This window comes from Taeniopygia guttata, chromosome Z (assembly GCF_048771995.1).
Source record: "Taeniopygia guttata chromosome Z, bTaeGut7.mat, whole genome shotgun sequence".
Classification (NCBI taxonomy): domain Eukaryota; kingdom Metazoa; phylum Chordata; class Aves; order Passeriformes; family Estrildidae; genus Taeniopygia; species Taeniopygia guttata.
Window position 1 is genome coordinate 48,475,780 of NC_133063.1, and position 18,798 is coordinate 48,494,577.

At 41.4% G+C, this 18,798-nt stretch overlaps 1 protein-coding gene across 1 annotated transcript; it reads left to right on the forward strand.

Moving 5' to 3' along the window:
* Nucleotides 1-465: 465 nt before the first annotated feature.
* TARS1 (threonyl-tRNA synthetase 1) lies at nucleotides 466-15,379 on the forward strand. The gene is made up of 19 exons (XM_030257343.4): nucleotides 466-852; nucleotides 1,052-1,132; nucleotides 1,953-2,143; nucleotides 3,113-3,236; nucleotides 4,316-4,437; nucleotides 4,662-4,779; nucleotides 5,542-5,606; nucleotides 5,688-5,766; nucleotides 6,322-6,468; nucleotides 7,364-7,462; nucleotides 8,178-8,344; nucleotides 8,847-9,009; nucleotides 9,098-9,235; nucleotides 9,893-9,970; nucleotides 11,626-11,726; nucleotides 11,837-11,941; nucleotides 12,569-12,641; nucleotides 13,380-13,494; nucleotides 14,137-15,379. The coding sequence occupies exons 1-19, from the start codon at nucleotides 481-483 to the stop codon at nucleotides 14,283-14,285; spliced, it is 2,487 nt and encodes an 828-aa protein (XP_030113203.2). The 5' UTR covers nucleotides 466-480; the 3' UTR covers nucleotides 14,286-15,379.
* Nucleotides 15,380-18,798: the final 3,419 nt, after the last annotated feature.

An 18,798-nucleotide genomic window follows, 5' to 3' on the forward strand; every position in this document is an offset into this window, starting at 1 on the left:
GAAACCAGACAGTGGTCAACACGGTTTTTTACTTCAGTTTAGTCTCTTTCACTAAGAGGACTCCCAATTACTGATCCATCCTTGACTGAACCTCTGTGTCAGGGGGAATGGTAGCCAGATATCCCTGGGCTCTGGAGTGAGTCCAGAGACGGGCAAAGGAGCTGGGGAAGGGTCTGGAGCACAAGTGTGATGAGGAGCAGCTGAGGGAGCTGGAGAAAAGGAGGCTCAGGAGGGACCTTATCGCTCCCTACAACTTCCCGACTGGAGGGTGTTGCCAGGTGGGAATCCACCCCTTGCCCCAGGCAAGAACTGTGAGAAGAGGACCGTCTTCAGCTGCGTCATGGGAGGTTTAGGCTGGACATTAGGAGGTACTTCTCCATAGAAAGGGTGATTCGACACTGGAACTGGCTGCCCATGGGGGTGGTGAAGTCACCGTCCCTGGAGGTGTTCAAGCAAAGACTGGACAAGTCAATTAGCGCCATGGTCAACATGGCGTTCGGTCACAGCTCTGACTCGCTGATCTCGGGGATCTTTTCCAACCTAATTGATTCCATGGTTCTTCCCGCGACAGCGAGCAGAGCGCGGCTGTGCGAGCGCAGGGCCGCCAGGCGCGGACAGAGCCTGGGCCACATCCAGCCGCCGCAGCCCGGGCCGTGCCGCCCTCGCCCGCAGCACCGCAGGGCAGCCCCGGCAGCCCCACCGCCCTGCTGGGCTCCGCTGCCCCGCTCCGGCGGGGCCCGGCCGGCGCGGCCGCCCCCGGTTGCATCAGCCGCGGGCCAAGAGGCGCCTGCGCCGAGCCGTGCCCGCCCCTTCCCGGGCGGCTCCGCGGCCATGGCGGGTGGTGACAGCCAGGTGGGCAGAGGGCAGCTGGGCCTCTTCCCCTGCACTTCCCCAGCTCGTGGGGGCGGTGGGGTGTGCCCCAAGGAGCCAGGGAGCTGGGGGGGACGAGGAGGTCGGGTCTTTTCAGCGGCGCGTGGGGCAGGGAGGAGTTAAAGCGCCTTAGGTGTGAGGGACTGCCGGGGCATGACTAAAGGATGCTCGCCCTTCGCAGGTGGTCGCTGGGGAAGAGAAGAAAGCTGACTGCGGGAAGAAGAAGATGAAGGAAGGGGCTGGCGATGGAGGGCGGTCGGAGGTAAGCAGCCCCTGGGCCGCGGGGGTGGGAGGATGCGGAGTCCTCGTTGCTGCCCTGTGCGCTGCTGGCATTGCTGCAGTTTGTCCCTCTGAAGTATTTTATCGCGCGTTACAGTTACACCTCCGACAGCGTGCCTTGTAGTGCCATTGCTGGTTTTTACATTAGGTTGCGTTGGTGTAATAGGAGAACAGCTCAGATTCCCATAGCTGGATTAGGTTATGCTTTTCCCTGTGCCTCTCTGCAGTGGAAAGCAGGCAGCATATCGCCAAGGTGAAGAAAGCTTTCTTAAGGCGGTTTCGTCTTTCTCTTCGCGGTGGGTAAACACAGATCCCTTTGAGTCCACGGAGGGCCAGCTGCTAGTCAGCAGCGGTCCTGAGCCAAGTGCATGGCTGTGCCCGGACGGATAGGCCTGAGTCATTACACGTGTTTAAACTGGAGTCAGTTCCTGTCCGGGTGGCTCAGACTAGAGTGTTCCCTCAGCTTTGTGACCTAATAAGAAAAGTCTTGCTTTACATCGAACTGACACAGTTTTCCTAGTTGACTTTTGTCCATATGTAGTTTATTTGATGGTGTAGTTGTTTGGTAACGTGGTTTATTGAACAGGTGTATGGTGGTACAGATTTCATTAAGCTGAACTGTGTGGTATGACATAGTTAATACTATATAACCTGAAATAATGGTGATTATCTGTTACATATAGCACACAGATATCATCACGTAGTTGCTTATGAAAAGTATCTGTTGTGTTGGCATTCTTGATATTATATGCTGTCAGGTTAATATCTGATTAATAATTTTCCTTTGTCTTTATTATGTACAGCTAAATCCCTGGCCTGCATTTATCAATGAGCGTTTGGAGATGTACAATAAACTAAAGGCTGAACATGACGCACTCCTTGCAGAAAGAGCTGCAAATGACAGTAAAACCATTAAAGTTACATTACCCGATGGCAAGCAGGTTGATGCTGAATCTTGGAAAACTACTCCTTATCAAATTGCATGTGGAATTAGGTATGTTTCTGTTCTGTGAAGCTACACAATCGTTTTCAGACAGTTGAGTTTAACGGGCTGGGTATTGTATAGTTTCTTTGTTGTTTATCTCAGGTCTTCTCAAAGCATCTTGGATGCAATGAACTGAAGTTAAACACCAGGGTTTTAGTTTTGGAGTGCAGTTTTGTTTTGCCTTATGCAGTTTCTAACATTAAATAGGAATAAAGCGTTCTAATAGCGTATTTTTACATCCAAGTACTGCTGTCGCATTGAGAACAGATTTGCTAATAAATGACCAGATGGAATGTTAGCATTGCAAACCAGTTTGCATTGACCTGAGGAATATGATTGCTGGGTGATGTTTCAATTGATTACAGAAAAGCTTAACAATATGAGTATTCGTCACTTTAATTTGCATGGGAGATATTTTTGAATCATTCACAGTGAACACCCTGACAGTTAACATTACAAAGATACAAAGATTAGGTGATTCCTAAAAGTGAAATGTGTCTCTTTTTTTTTCTTTCTTTTTTTTTTTTTCTGTCCATAATAAGGTGCCATATCATTGGAACCTCCTTTGCTTCTCTGATTTGGGATCATGAAAAGAGTATTTTGCCTAGTAGATATAAACAGTAAAGCTACTATGTCAAAAATGGTATTTGATGCTTTTAAGAGAGTGGTACTCTCTTATATTGCATCAGGACTGGGAAGTTAGGTTTGTACTTGGAGGATGCTGCCTCTAAGTCAAATATGTGTGACAGTTAAGTATATAGCACAGTTTGCTTCCTATATCCCTAAAATATAAGTAGGATTTTTCATGAATTTTCAGGACTGGCTAAACTGGTCATTTATTTTGTATTTATTATAACCACTCTGATGAGCACTCTAAAATCTCATTCAAACTGGAGGGCAAATCTGGGGAACTTCTGCTTGCTGATTTCAAAATACCATGTACTTTCTTACAATTGTACTTCTGTGTTTGTTCTGTAGTCAGGGATTAGCTGATAACACAGTTATTGCCAAAGTGAACAAGGTGGTTTGGGATCTAGACCGTCCTTTGGAAGAGGACTGTTCCTTGGAGCTGCTGAAGTTTGAAGATGAAGAGGCTCAAGCAGTGAGTGTCTTTTGCCAAAATGTTTTTTGTTCCAAGTTTACATTTGACTTATCCTCTTGCAGTTATTTAAATATTTATTGTGTTCAGAAGATGAAGAAAACGGGTTTGTGGTTCAGGTACTTCTGCATTTTCTCACAGCTCCTTACTGAAAGAGTTGTGATACTAGAGATAATGTACATTCTGCTGTGTACTTTTAGCGAAGTCTGCTTGCGTTTGCTGTAGTCCTTGTTAAAAATTTGTGTTTTCACCTGTCATGTTAATGTAAAGTAGGTATTTTTAACTGACATCTTCAGCACTGATTTTGGGAACAAAACTGAGTACAAAAATACTTTCTATGTAGAATCATGAAAGTATTGAGTAGACTACTCTTTTTCTTTATGTATGCAAAAGTATCTACTTTTTTATTTTGGCTACTCAATCAGATAAACGTGCCCAGCCAGCAAATTTGGGATTATGTTCTTTAGAAAAAAAAGTAGTTGCTACAAGAAACTGTCAGTCAAACTCATCACATAAGTCTTACATTCAAACCCAGGGTTTTCATATTGCTAAATGACAGCTCCCGATTTCTGATTTCAGTTTGTGCTAACCAAGGCAGACTGACTCTTAAAAAATTTGGTTCTGTCAAAACCTCGGGTATTCAACAAGATGGAGGGTGCAGGATTTCTTATGCATAAGATTGCTGGATTAGAGCCACAACCTTATGTTAAAAGCACATCTTTTGGTCATTATGCAGATCTGATTGATTAAAGCTCATAGAAAAAAAAGTTTCTGAATTAGTATCTTGACTTGTTGATAATAAATCATGTCAGCAACAGTTGAAAGTAAGAATTGTTTGCTATCAGAATGTGAGTTTTTTCCATTTCCACTGTTTTCCGGTGGAAATGCTGCTTTTTGGAAACATTGATGCTGACAATGCGAGTGCTGCTGGGCAGGTCACTTCTGTTCTGCACACTGGTCTGATGTGGGATATGCCTCAATTATCCTTGAAAGCAGGCATTTCAGAAAAGCTTTTAAATTGAAACAATTGGAAATGCATCTTGTGTATTGATACTGATAGATTCTTTTTTTGCTTCTGTTAGGTCTACTGGCACTCAAGTGCTCACATAATGGGTGAAGCTATGGAGCGAATCTATGGTGGCTGTTTGTGCTATGGCCCACCAATAGAAAATGGATTTTATTATGACATGTTTCTTGAGGAAGGGTAGGTTTTGTATTTTTCTTTATTTAGGAGCTGGAGGTGGGTGGCAGCAAAATTTCACCCAGCAAAATTCTGGGTGCTCGTTCCAAGAACAAAGTCATGTGTACTGCTGCAAATGGCTTTGGTTTTTTGCAGGATGTCCAGCCACAGGTTGGTGCATTGCACCAGGATCAAAAATTGCATATGAAAGCAAAAATTACTCACTTCTCTGTGTGTGTTTATTTTAGGGGTGTATCAAGTAATGATTTCTCTGCTTTGGAAACATTGTGCAAAAAGATAATGAAGGAAAAACAAGCCTTTGAAAGACTGGAAGTTAAGAAGGAAACACTGCTTGAAATGTTTAAGGTAGGCTGTTATAGAAGGTTGTTTCTAGCTTCGTGCAAGTATCTGTAACTTCAGGGTATGTTATATTAGGGGTAGAAAAAACGTGATATCACTCATCTGTGATACTTAACCAAAAAGAAAAAACGGAAGTAATTTTTAGGTTCTTGGAAATAGGCATTCTGCTTTTCTGAAACTCTGAGAATTCTCATTCTTCCCCGTGGTGATCTAACTACATCCTGTGAAGCCACATTATTTACTTCCCAGAAATGTAAATTTACAACATATTCTGTATGCAGTTATGTTGTGTTATCTTTTCTGTGGTGATACTGTGACTGCATGTGTTGCTGCTGCATTCAGAAAGCTCTAAAACATTTTTTAGAATAAGGACTTCTAAAAGAGTGCAAGCAATGCTAAAACCTGACCCTTTCTCTCTGATATCCAGCTGCAAATAGGCATCAATGAGTTTTCACTGTTAGGGCATCAGGAGAATCATAGCATCATTTAGGTTGGTGTCCAGTCTCATGCACAGGACATGGGGTCAGACATAGGGACATTGACGTCAGGTTTCCCGGTCTTGTCCACTTGGGCCTTCAAACCCTCCAAGGACAGAGATTGCACAGCCTGTTCTCTGGGCACCTTCTCTACTGTCTCTCCTCCTGTCTGTCTCTTTAACAGGCCTGTTCTGATGCAACATAGCTTCAGGTTTGCAAATCATTTAAACTGTTGGCCACTTACCTTTTTTAACAAAGAATTAACAAGTATTCATGCTGCTTTTCTTCTCAGTATAATAAATTCAAGTGTCGCATCCTGAATGAGAAGGTCAATACCCCAACTACTACAGTATACAGGTAATTATGCATGGATCATAATATTATTGGGTTTATGGTTTTAGGATTAAGTATACTAAATAAATGCTTTCCTTTTCTTAGGTGTGGTCCCCTGATAGATTTATGCAGAGGCCCTCATGTCAGACATACTGGCAAGATAAAGACCATAAAAATTCATAAGGTAAGTGCTGGAACTGCCTTAGACAGATGTTTTCACTGCATCACTTCAGATGTGTTGCTGCCTTTAGGCTTAGCCAGGAGTGTACTGTGAAATGAGTAACTTGGCCAAAAACTTGGTGTTACAGATTGTGAAAGGGTTGTATGCTAGAATGATATTCACATGGTGTGAAGCCCAACTACATGTCCAGGACCTGCACTTCCAGCACAGGAATATTTGAGTTTGGTTTAAGGTTTGGCTGAACTATGTCAATTAGAATTTATAGTTTTTGCTTAGCTGATGATTATAGCTGTTAGTGAATTAACAGTTGGAATAGGATAGCTACAAAGCAGATAGGCTTTTAAAAAAGAAGCGCCTAAAACCATTTTTATTTACTGTATTTACCTTTAAGGATTTTTCCAACCAGTGCTCTGAATTTCAAATTAAAAGTCTCCGTATGACTTAGTTGTTCCACAGTAATGATTTATAAATAATTGTATGCCTTTTCATAGTGGGCAGAAGTAGTAAAATGTGGAGGCTTCTCCTTTTCTTCAGTTTTTCATTTCTTTTTGCATTCAGAATTCTTCTACATATTGGGAAGGCAAGGCCGATATGGAATCCCTCCAGAGGATCTACGGAATTTCATTCCCAGATACAAAAATGCTGAAGGAGTGGGAGAAATTCCAGGAGGAGGCTAAAAGCAGAGATCACAGAAAAATTGGGCGGGTGAGACAGCTTTCCTAGTAATGTATTCCAAAAGCACTGTGTGGATATAAGCCCTTAGTTGAAAGCATCTTGAAGATAGCCTATACTTGCTGTCACAACCAAGGTGTGACACAATTTTATTTTCAGTTGGGTTGTGAAGTCAACTGCTTTTCTCAGGAGCATCAAAATCCTAAAATAAATAACTTTTTTATGCTTTCAACACAATAACATCTTTATTGCATACACTGATTAGAACAGCATGTAAAGACTTCAGTCTGCAACCCACAAATGCTCCAGTCCGCAGCCAGTGCTCATTCCTACACAGTTTGCTGCAGCCTGGTCATGCGCTTCTTTCCTTCTGCATGATTTCAGAATCTGCAGTATACAGTTGTGTTTTGAGTTTGTTTTTTCAGATGGAAACCCCTGTCTGTTAACTGATAGTTCTGAAAAGGGTTAAAATTTCTGCTGCTGCTACATTATGACAAAATTCTGAAGAATTCCCCATATTCAGACCTCAGGTGTGTGCACAGTTTGTAAGAACATTAACCATCTGTAGTTCACACATTCAGTTTATGTGCAGATAATTAAAGATCTGCAGAAGCAGAACTAAACATTGACAAGTAAATGTGTAGAGGGAGTAAATGTGCAACTGTGAGGGCACAGTTGGGAGTTAAGTGTAAAGTTTTGGCACATCAATACTGAGTGAAACAGGAAACTAAAAAATCTCCTTCCCCTGTAACTGCTGGCAGACTTAAAAACACTAGTGAAAATGCATCTGTTGAATTGGATGGTTTTTTTCCCCATGTTTTTCTTCTTAAAATTCCTGTTAGTGATGACCAGTCAGTAGCAATTCATTTTTTAAAGTTAAGTGGAAAAGGTAGGGTGCAAATACTAAATTTTTAAAGTATTCCTGCAGGACCAAGAACTGTTCTTCTTCCATGAACTTAGCCCTGGTAGCTGTTTTTTCTTGCCAAAAGGAGCTTACATTTATAACACGTTAATTGAATTTATACGGGTAAGTAATGTCTTTTGGAAATCTTGTAGGAGAAATTGTATGATTTCAAAAAATTACATAACAGCATGCTACATTTAACAGTATTAATAGCCCTTTATATCATATTATCTTTTAGTTGTATAAGCCATCTGACTAAAGTAACTTTGTTTCTTTGAATTGGTCTTGTCACAATCTCTGAGAAGTTATGTTTTATCAGGACTTTATACCTGAAGTTAAAGCTGTGATAAAGGTGCTTTAGGTGTTGAAGAAGGAATTCTTCAACATCTAATAGTAGAGCTAAGCTCACACTACTGCTGTTCCATTAATGCATATTAATTTATTGTAATAAACAATTTGGTCTTGTAGACCTATTTTTTTTTTTTATATATATATGTAGGAAAAGAATGCTGATCTTCCTGCTGTAAGATTTGAAGTCTGTGTTACTCCCGTATATTTGGGCTGCAGTGTCATGGGGTATTGAGTAATTAGCGACTGCTGCATTGCTTGCAGGGAGGAAACTAGTTCTACTTTCTACTAGAAATTGTTTAGGGGAAGTGTGGTGTAAGGGATGTATCCTGGCATGTCCATCTTGAAGTTTTGTCTTGCTTCCTCCCTTCCCTTCCTAAGTCACAGGATTTTCGTATGGCATCGCTTTTATAGTTTTTGGCTGCAGATCGAAGCCTGTACTTACCTTTTTTTTCTTTTTAACTTATGTTATATACTATGCCTGTTCTAGAGTGAGTATCGAAAACGTGGATTCCAGGAGGTTGTCACTCCAAATGTTTTCAACAGCAAATTGTGGATGACTTCAGGGCACTGGCAGCATTACAGTGACAATATGTTTTCCTTTGAAGTGGAGAAAGAAATCTTTGCTCTGAAGCCTATGAACTGTCCAGGACACTGGTAAATACATAGCAGAATCAGTTTACCAGAGATTGTGCTGATTGAAAAAAAAACTCAAACTAAGCCTACACTGCTTCCTTTGCCTGTGTTATTATAAAGATGGTTACCTTCAGTTATTCATTCTGTCAGGAATGATGTAATTATATGTCTTGCTTTGTACGTGCTCTCTTCACTTGGGACACTGAGAAATGTCATGTAATTTTACCATTATGAGAGTGACCCCATCATTACCGGGGCATTGTCAGTTTTGTGGCAGTTCAGGCATTCAGCTTTTAATGCTCAGTTTTAGAAGCTGTTTTATCTCCTTTCTTAGAAGAGGGGAAGGTCTACCAGCTCTTGAAGGGGATTGTTTCCCTAACAAATCTAGATAAGACTGATAGCTATATCCACATTACACAGATGGCCTTATGGGCATGTGCTTCATCACTGGCTGCTTCTCCCTGAGTGTTCTTCGCAGAATTTTGGTTCTGAACGAGCTTCAAGTAATAAACTTTTCCTTCAGCCTTATGTTCGACCATCGCCCGAGATCGTGGCGTGAACTGCCATTGCGCTTGGCAGATTTTGGTGTCCTGCATCGCAATGAGCTGTCAGGGGCTCTCACAGGACTCACCCGAGTACGCCGGTTCCAGCAGGACGATGCTCATATCTTCTGTGCTATGGAGCAGGTGGGAGCTGCTGCTAAATGAAACTGGGTATTAAAATCAGGTAAACTGAAATTTCTGTATTTGAGACATATTTTCTATTATCATAAAGATTGAAGAGGAGATAAAGAGCTGTCTGGGGTTTTTGCGCACCGTGTATGATGTCTTTGGATTTTCATTTAAACTGAATCTCTCCACTCGTCCTGAAAAGTACCTGGGAGATATTGAAGTGTGGAATCAAGCTGAAAAGGTAAAACAGTAGTCTAATTCTTTTCTATGATGTAAACCTGCATCTTCTGTAATAGCTTACTTCCTTCTGGGAGGTACAGTGAAGTTTGGCTGGGCATAAGCAATATTAACTTTGATAAATGCCTTCAGTCTGCCTGCTGTAAATAGTTTTCTCTCAGTACAGAGGCAGTGTCCAGGCAAGCATCAAATGTAAGCATCTCCTGGTCTTTTTTTGACATCTAAAAAAGAGGAAGAGAATCAGTTCTGGCAGCCCCTGTAATAAGACTTAAAGCAATCTCCCAAAAGTGAGGCTGAAAGGGATGGTGTTGGCTACTGCAGGTGCAGTACTGGGGAGAAGATATGGCAGGAATAGACATTTGGTGTACCAGGGCAGATTACATCTCAACATCAACTACAAACTTTGAATTTAGTATAAAAAGTTTTTATATCTTAGCTAATGCTTGTTTTGCCTCTTCCAAAATGACTGCATTAATTTTGTGTGTTTAAATTCGGACAAAAGTTTGTTTTTTTTTTTAAGATGGTGCTCTTCCAAAACTTCCCTTTTTCAGAAAATAAATGTGTTTCAGCAGTTACTGAGTAGTAATGAGAATTTGTAGGAGCAGGCTGGCCTGAAACTGTGATGTGTAAAAAACACTAAGTGTGTATACTTTATCTTCAGCAACTTGAAAACAGCCTCAATGCCTTTGGTGAGAAATGGGAGTTAAACCCTGGTGATGGAGCTTTCTATGGACCTAAGGTTAGTGTATTGCTAACCCCTAACTGGATTTGGTTTTTAATTCTGTTTGGGTAAGGCAAAAGGCTGGAATGAGGAAAAAGGGAGGTTTTTTTGTTATCCCATTTTAAGATGCTCTTGAACAGAACTTTTACTGTTTTGTCAGATTCATAAACACTAATGTATTTGAGAGAGAAATAGTCTTCTGTGATCCTGGTTTTCACATAGTTTTAACTGCTTTAACACTCATTTAATTAATTTAACATGAATAAACTATTTTTCTGCTGCTTAAACAGCTGGCTGGTGGGTGACATAAACACAAGGTGGCACTGTATGATCTGTTTTAGCAGACAAACTTCTGCATTGGAAATAATCTTTTCAGCAGTAAGTGAATCCTAAGTCAGGAGAAAATCAAAAGTAAACTTAATAGTTAAACAAATTTTTATTCCTTTAACTGCAGAGTTTTGAAGTTGCATTGAGTTACTGGTGGGTTTTGTTAGTTTAAAAATTCTCATGCACTGATCATGTGAATTTGTTGGGTTTCTTAAGAACAGACTCTTCAGTTTAAACAGATTAAATAGGGCTTTTTAGAAACTTCATTATCCTTGCACATAAGGACATAGAGTATTATGAAGTGGCTTTTAAATTTTTCCCTAATATGCCTACATTACATTTATATTTGTGTTCTCATCTAGTAAGCTGGTTCTGATTTCTGTATTTGTTTGCCAGTTGAATTGGCTTTGGTTCATGTCATTTTTTAGGCAAAATGTGTTATAACTTTTGTTAATATTAATTAATCTTACACTTGCTCTTGGTACAGTCTGGATTTGAAATTAAATTAGGTTGTAAATGATTTATTTTGATTAGAAGTTCTTTGGTGACTAGCTCTTTGGTGATTCAGCTGATAAACTGAATTCTAGATGCAAAATTGAAAGACATTTTGATCTCGAGTTGTTAAAATACTGATGTGTTAATTTATTACACATTAAAATAAGGCATACTGCCTTCATATATAGCCTGATATATAAAATGATAAGTGAGCAATGTAATAAATGAGGTCAGGACATTATAAGTCTACTCTTTTCTGTAAGTCTTTGTCTAAGTTTTATCATAGGTGTACTCAGAATTTAAGTGTTAAATACAAAAGAAAGAACAGGCTTGACTTGTAGGTCAGAACAAATGTTACTGATAGGAGCTCCTGCTGGTAAGTGGACTGTTTCACAGATTCCTGTCCCTTGTTCATGCCCTGAATTTGTAACACAAGCTACAAAGGCTACTGTATTATAAAGAAATGCAAATTTTCCAGTTCGAGGCTGAAGAAATCTCATTTGTGGGGAGACATGTTCAGTTCTGTGTTTATGTTCTGCTGTGCTCACTCAGTGAAAAGGCCCATGAAAGTTCCAGACTGAAACTTACAAAATGTCTGAGACAGTAAATATAGTTCCCACCTGATATATTACCTCTCTAGTTACTCACCCTGCTTTAGCTCTAACATTTTTTGCATCAGAACCTGCAAATCACTTAAAGCCTAATGAAGGCTGAAGTAAAACTATGCTGTTTAAAACTGCATAGAATTTCTCTGCATTGAGTGAAATTTTCCATCTCAAAACACTGAATTTGCTTTCAGAGGGGAATGCTTGTCTCTTTACTGTAAAAGTTTATTTATTTTTGTTCTTCAGATTGACATTCAGATTAAGGATGCCATTGGCCGCTACCACCAATGTGCTACAATTCAGCTTGACTTCCAATTGCCAGTCAGATTTAATCTCACCTTTGTCAGGTAAAGCACAAAGGCAGGTGGTTTTAGTTTCTGTGTAATCTAACTTCAGTGACACTTACAGACATAAGGTTGCATCAAGGAAAAAATCTTACAAAAGCATTTCTTTACAGCCATGATGGCAATGACAAGACAAGACCAGTTATCATTCATCGGGCTATCTTGGGATCCGTGGAGAGAATGATCGCCATTCTAACAGAAAACTACGGAGGCAAATGGTAACATTTGAAAAATATTATTCTAGCAAACTCTTAATGTAGAAGAGAAATTAGCCCCAAGTACTTGAGAGTCAAGAGGGTTTGTTTGTTCCGCTTGCTTGCTAGGGCGACATGCCTAGGAATACTGCAGGGCAATTTCTTCTGAACCACCTTCCTTAGACATGGTATTATTCAAGGTATAGTAGATTCTACATGACACTGACAATGCAGGTGCAGCATAGAGCTAGTCTGCTCACAGGTTTTGCATTCCAGCTGCTTTTGCAGCAGGACTGTCTTGTAAAGAGTCATTTATGTAGGTGATCTGCTTTACCTGTGTTAATACCCAGTGGGAGTGACCCCTCTGATTACAAGAAGACTCAAAAGCAAAGGCTTTCCTTTGCTTAGTTAGCAATGAGCTCCATCAGTCAGGCTTTGTTGCTCATGCCCACGCTGCAATCCTTTTAGACACTCAGTTCCTTTGGGGAAATAATTGTAATGAATACAGGGCTCTCATCACCTCTGAACCCAATCTGTGCAGCTGGCTTTAAGAGTCCCTTACGTAGATTTTATTCCTCTCTGTAAATAGTATTTTTTGTACTGAAAAAAACAATGAAAATGATATAAACTTGTTTTGTTTGTTTATTGAAGGCCACTCTGGCTGTCTCCACAGCAAGTAATGGTAGTACCAGTGGGACCAGCATGTGATGAATATGCTCAAAAGGTGATGTCTGTGGTTTCAGTGCTTTGATTTCAGTATATTGTATTGATCTGAAATAGTTATTAGTGATTAATCGTATTTATTTCAGAGACATATTCTAAGTCTTTGCATATTACATTGAGTAATTTTTTATATCACAGTGACAATTAGCTGCTGAAGTTGTAGGTTTCTTAAAGATAACATGAGTTAGTGTCGTGGTTTTTGGATTTTGGATATATGAATAACAAACGTTGATCTTTGTGAGACTTTTATTTTTGGAAAACTTAGTTTTTCTCTTACTCAGATCTGTCTTACCCTTCAGTTTCTAGTCCCCCATGACCATGTGCCTCTTGTAGAGCACTAAGAAAGATGAAAATGAGTCTTTGCATATTTAGCATCCAGCATACCTTTGCCTGTAGTTCTTTTAATCACATTATATGTAAATAGTTTGCAAAAGTTTTTTAAAAAAAATCTCTCCTAATCAGTAAGCTCCATTATCCTGTTGCCTTTTACAATATCAAACTCACTATTCAGCCCAAACATTAGATGTTTACATCACTGCATACTTATTTATTGTGTATATAGTTGCATGATAGCTGATGTATTTTAATTTCTTGAACTGGGCTCATCTCAGAAGCCTGAACCCACAACAGTGCCTTTGTTTTAGGGTTCAGCTAATCTGAAATGGTTTAAGTCTACAAGTCATTAATAGTTCATGGTCATTGATATGTAGTAGTGACAGTTCTGATACTTTTTCTTTAGGTTAGGCAGCACTTCCATGATGCTGGATTTATGGCAGATGTTGATGTAGATCCTGGGTGCACACTGAACAAGAAGATCAGAAACGCTCAGATTGCACAGTATAACTTTATTCTGGGTAATGTATTAGTTGTATTAGTTACCTTGTACTGGCTGAACCTTTTGTTACAGGGCTTGATCATTCTGTGAGCAAGGCAGAGAGTTGTAATCAGTGTTTTAGGTCAATTTGTTCTTGAGAGTCTCCACTGCAGAGAACCTCTCCTGTTGACAGCATAGGCATTCCTGGGTTGGATAGCTGTCCCTGAAGGGACATCACTGTGACCCAAGCCATTATTGATACCGTTTGCTGTCTTCTGGTCAGCACTGTGGGGGTAGATATATGAAGTCTCTTGTCCTTTATCAATCAGATTTTAAGTGGTTTTCCATCCTCCCAATAATTTATGCTCTTGTTTCTACTTCAGCAAAAGAATAGTTTCCATTGCGCTCAGCGATCAGTACACTTCTGATCTGGGCATGCATGCATAAGAGAAGCCTCTTTCAGAGAGAATGATGCAGGAAAAATCAGAAACTCATCCTGAAGTACATGATTTGAAGCAACATGTTAGTCCTGTTGTGTGAATTGAGGATCTAGCATTGGCCTTAAAATCATCTGGGATCCATTAAGATTAGAAAGAGCCTTTGACAGAGAAACTCTATTCTCCAAGTAACTGACAGAATTGTGAAGAAGCAGTTGATTCCTTTGCCTCTTGGTTCTTTCTAGTTGTTGGTGAAAAGGAGAAGGCAAGTGGAACAGTGAATATCCGCACCCGAGACAACAAGGTCCATGGGGAAAGAACCATTGCAGACACTGTGGAGAGGCTGCTGCAGCTGAAGTGTTCTCGTTCCAGACAAGCTGAAGAAGAATTTTAACACCACCTGCTCCACCTGGCATATAAAGTGTTTGTAGTTTTCCTAATTTAGTTAACCAGAGTTTTTGTTCTGAGCCAGATTTGACGTATATTTCACATTTGGACCTCTTGCTCATTTTTATGGGGATCTTTCTTTAGTCAAAAATGCCTCTTTTTATATAAAAAAAAAAATCAGGTTTTTCAAAAACATTGAAGTAAAGTTTTCTGGCTTTTAACCAGTGACATATGAAACAAGATGAAATTACTTTCTGTGACTGCAAGGGAAGATTGAAACATTAATCAGGGGTATCTCTGATATTCTACCTACCCTATTAAGAGTAACATACATTTTGATAACATACTTTTCATGCCAGTTTAACAATAGACCTCAGGCTTGACAACCCACATAGTAACCATATGCTGCAGCAGCTTCTGGAGTGTCTCCAGTGATACCTTGCCGTCCTGTCTCATGGTCTCTTACCAACTGTAAGTTTCCCTTCAGGACTCCTAGTCACACGAACAGGGATATGAACAGAGGCCTCCTGCTCCCATAGTGGTTGTTACCTCCGGCAGTGTCTCAGCTCCCGAAGTGAGGCATTCCTAACTCCACAGTGGGAACCTGTGCCACAGAACACAGGACTGCTAACCAAAGCCTACTCTGCCCCCTTCCAAAGGCAGTCTCTGAAATATGCTGGCTCTGCAGGGAAGGTCCTCAGAGCTGTAGGAAGGGGATAACACTGTCTGGAAAAAGCAGGGCAAAGTAGGGCCAAAATTCACTGAGAAAACCAGTAGTATTAGGATCAAAGGCTGTTTCTGTTTTTTTCTCTGAGCTGTCGTTACAGTAGGGGCATCTGTCACACAGAAACAAGAATGTACTAAGGTAGTGATTATTTCTTTAAGACACATGCTGCTTTTCACTTTATTAGGTACAGTTCCATCCAGGCTTCCTTCCCAATCCTCTAGTCCAAGGTATCACTTAATTAGCAGCCCTTCCTATTCTAATGCTGAGAGCTCTCATCTATTGATTCTGGGTTTGGTTTGGGTTTTTTCTCTCCATCTGGCTAACAAGAGGCAAATGTCTGTTGCTAACAAAAAATAAAATCTTGGTCTGAGGTTTTTTTTGCATTTTTTTTATTTTATTAATCTTAACTAACTTGAATAGTTTCAAAAGGTGGTTGATAACAGTTCATTTAAAAAGAAAAAAAAAAAGCTATTGCTACAGCCTAAGCTAAGATCACACAAGTCTGAGGACAGGTTTGAGCTTGCTCACCTTTTGAAAGCCTCTGTGTCTTGCCATTTCCATTATTGTCTGGGCAGAAGCATTTCATTCTGCCTTTTCTCACCTGTTTCACTCAGGGGTGATGGTCACATCTAATCGGCGTTTGAACCCTTAGTGAACTCAGACTCAGCAGACTCTTAACTCCAGCAATTTTCCCAAATTGTATATTACCCTGCTTTCATTCATGGAGATTAAAGGTTCCATCTAACTGCTGTGGAGGGGAGAGGGGGAAATTGATTTTTCCCCGTCTTGCTGCTTTCAGAGTTACTTTTTGAGGTTTTTTTTCTGTATTTTGCACCTGCTCTTCTTTGCTGAGAAGTGACTGTTGTCCGTGCAGTCACTGCAGTGGAAGCAGGCGTTAGCTACCCCTGGGGCAGCAGGATTTCATCAACTGGTGAAGCAAACACAGTGTAGATACCAGTGGCCCAGGGTAATGGAGCCGCTAGCTCTCTAGAAATTGTGCTTCATATTGCCTTTCCACTGGTGTATTTGTTGCTTTACAGAGAGCTCTCCTTTCCTTTTGTGGAAAAGGAAAACTGATCAGGTGGTGAAATAAGAGGCTGGTACTGTAAAGCAGCTTTTTATGGCACAGCAGGTACCAGTTTTGGAGAGGCTGTCCCTCTACAGCAACCTCATTTGCTGGGATTGTGCTCTTGAATACCAGTAGAACGGTGGATATGTACTGTGTGTGCCTACATTTCTAGAAACACCAGCAAAAGTACAGCTCAGCGCAGCACAGAACCCCTGCAGGGTGGTGACAGAACTGTGAACAGCGCAGTTCAGCTGTGGATGTGCACAGAAATAAAGCTGGCTCCAAGGCTGTGCTCCCCCAGCCCTTTCCCTGCTGAAGCAGCAGCCTTCAGCAGTGCTTCTGATGGCTTACAGACAGCACCCCAGGAGTTAAGGGCTGTAAATCTTCCTCAGCAGCTGAGGGCTAATTGTGCATGTGCCAACCCAAGATACATCTGGTATACAAATATTACTGTGAGTCAATTGTCTTATGCCATAAATAGTTAAGAGCTGAGGGCCTGATGGGCTCTCCTTTATAGCCGTGGGCTGCGTGCTGGCATGTCCCCTTGAGTAAGGACTTTGCTTAAGGTTAATCCTTGAGGCTGGGAGAATCCTTCCCACAACCAATTCTCAGCAACTGATTAACAGCATGCTAAACTTTCAAATACTGGCTAAGTGGTAAAAAAGATGGATTGTGCACATGTAAGCCTTTAGACAGAAGCTGTTCACTGAGTCTGGGAATAAGCCTGAATCCTGCTGCACCTAGACTCCCCTGAGAAAGGAATGTTGAATGCCTGGGACTCTTCCCTGAACATCATGACTCAATGGCAATAGGGTCTCCCTACAATTTTGCCTGATCCTATTCTCTGTCCAGTGAAAATCAAGTGATTTTCATAATTTTTATGATCAAACTTCATTAAATCACTGTTTTACATTGATAAACATGTTGCTGTTTCTTGGTTACAAGTGAAGTGTAGTACTTCTATAGCACTGGCCTGGCACAAGCAGCACGTTCTCTCTCTTGGTTCAACCAGAATTCCTCTGAACAGTAGTTTTGGTCACTGCTTACCACAGGATAAGCTCCCAGCAAAATAGTGTGTGTCTCCTAAGGCAGTTTGATGCAGCTTGGCTGTCATAGATTGACGGTGGGACCACTTGTCAATCAGGAAACAAGATCTTACATAATTCATTCTGGGGATGAAGAAGACTGAAACCCATCTCTACAATTTGGCAGAGCCTACTCTGTTTACTAGCATTAGGCAAGATAAATTCAAGGCCTTTGCAATTTGCTTTTCACTTTGTATATCTCTAGGAAAGTTTTCATGGGCATTTCCTGTGGAGTATTTGGTAAGGTACATCTCCAACTTGGCTTTACTTCACAGTAAATTTAGTTTCACAGATACACTGGATATGCTGAGTTGAAAGGGACCCACAAAAATCCAAGAAGTCAACTCCTGGCCCTGCACAGGACCATTCCCTAAAAGCACACCTGAGAGCATTGCCAAATACTTCTTGACCTCTTGTTAGGTTTGCTGCTCTGACCACTTCTCTGGGGAGCCTGTTGCAGTGCCTAGGCACCCTTTGGATGAAGACCCTTTTCCTAATAATCCAGCCTAAATCTCCCCTGACACAACTTCAGGCCATTCCCTTGGGTCCTGTCACTGTCACCACACAGCAGAGGTCAGTGCCTGCCTCTCTTCCCCTCATCAGGGAGTTGTAACTGCTGTGAGGTCTCCCTTCAATCTCCTCTTGTCCAGACTGAACAAAGCAAGTGACCTTGGCTGTTCCTTGTGTGGCTTTCTATCCAGACCCTTCATCATCCTTGTTGCCCTCCTTTGGACACTTGCTTGTACTTTCATGTCTTTCTTACATGTGGCACCCAAAACTGCCCCCAGCACTCGAGCTGAGGCTGCCCCAGTGCAGAGCAGAGCAGGACAATCCCCTCCTGTCCTGGCTGTTGATGCTGTGCCTGATGCCCCCAGGGCAGGGTTGGCCCTCCTGGCTGCCAGGACACTGCTGCCTCCTGCTCAGGCCACCATTGACCAGGAGCCCCAGGGCCCTTTCCATGGCGGTGCTTTCCAGCATCACCTTCCCCAGCCTGTGTTTTCATCCATGTTTGTCCTGGCCCAGGTGCAGAGTCCAGCACTTCCCCTTGTTGAGCTTCACGCAGTTGGTGACTGGCCAGTGCTCTCATTTGTCCAGGGCCTCTCTGCCCTGAAGGGAGTCAACAGCTCCTCCCAGTCTTGTATCATCTGTGAACTTGCTTAGCCTTAGCCACGGAGAGCAGCAGGCCGTTGTCCGGGGGAGGCTGAAAGAAGATCAGAGAAAAGAATGAGAAACAATTCTCATCTTCACTTGTACCTGTTGTTGTGCACATGTAGAATGTGTTATGGAGATTTGTTGACCAAAGGGTGATTTCTTAATTGGCCACTGGTGATGGTGTTTGGATTCAATTGACCAGTCTGGTAAAAGCTGTATGGGACTGTCAGCAAGGTCGATGGGTTTCTCTTGTATAGTACAGTACAATATAGTATAGTATAGTATAGTATATATAGTATAATAAAGCAATTGATCAGCCTTCTGGAATCATGGAGTCAATGCTAATTATTACTGCCACAGGAACGCCCTGTTATCATAGCTTAGCATTCATTCCAGTCCTGCATCCAAGTTTGTGAAGATGTTGAAAAACACATGGCAGAGGATGGAGCCCTGTGGAACCCCACTAGTGACAAGTCACCAGCCTGAT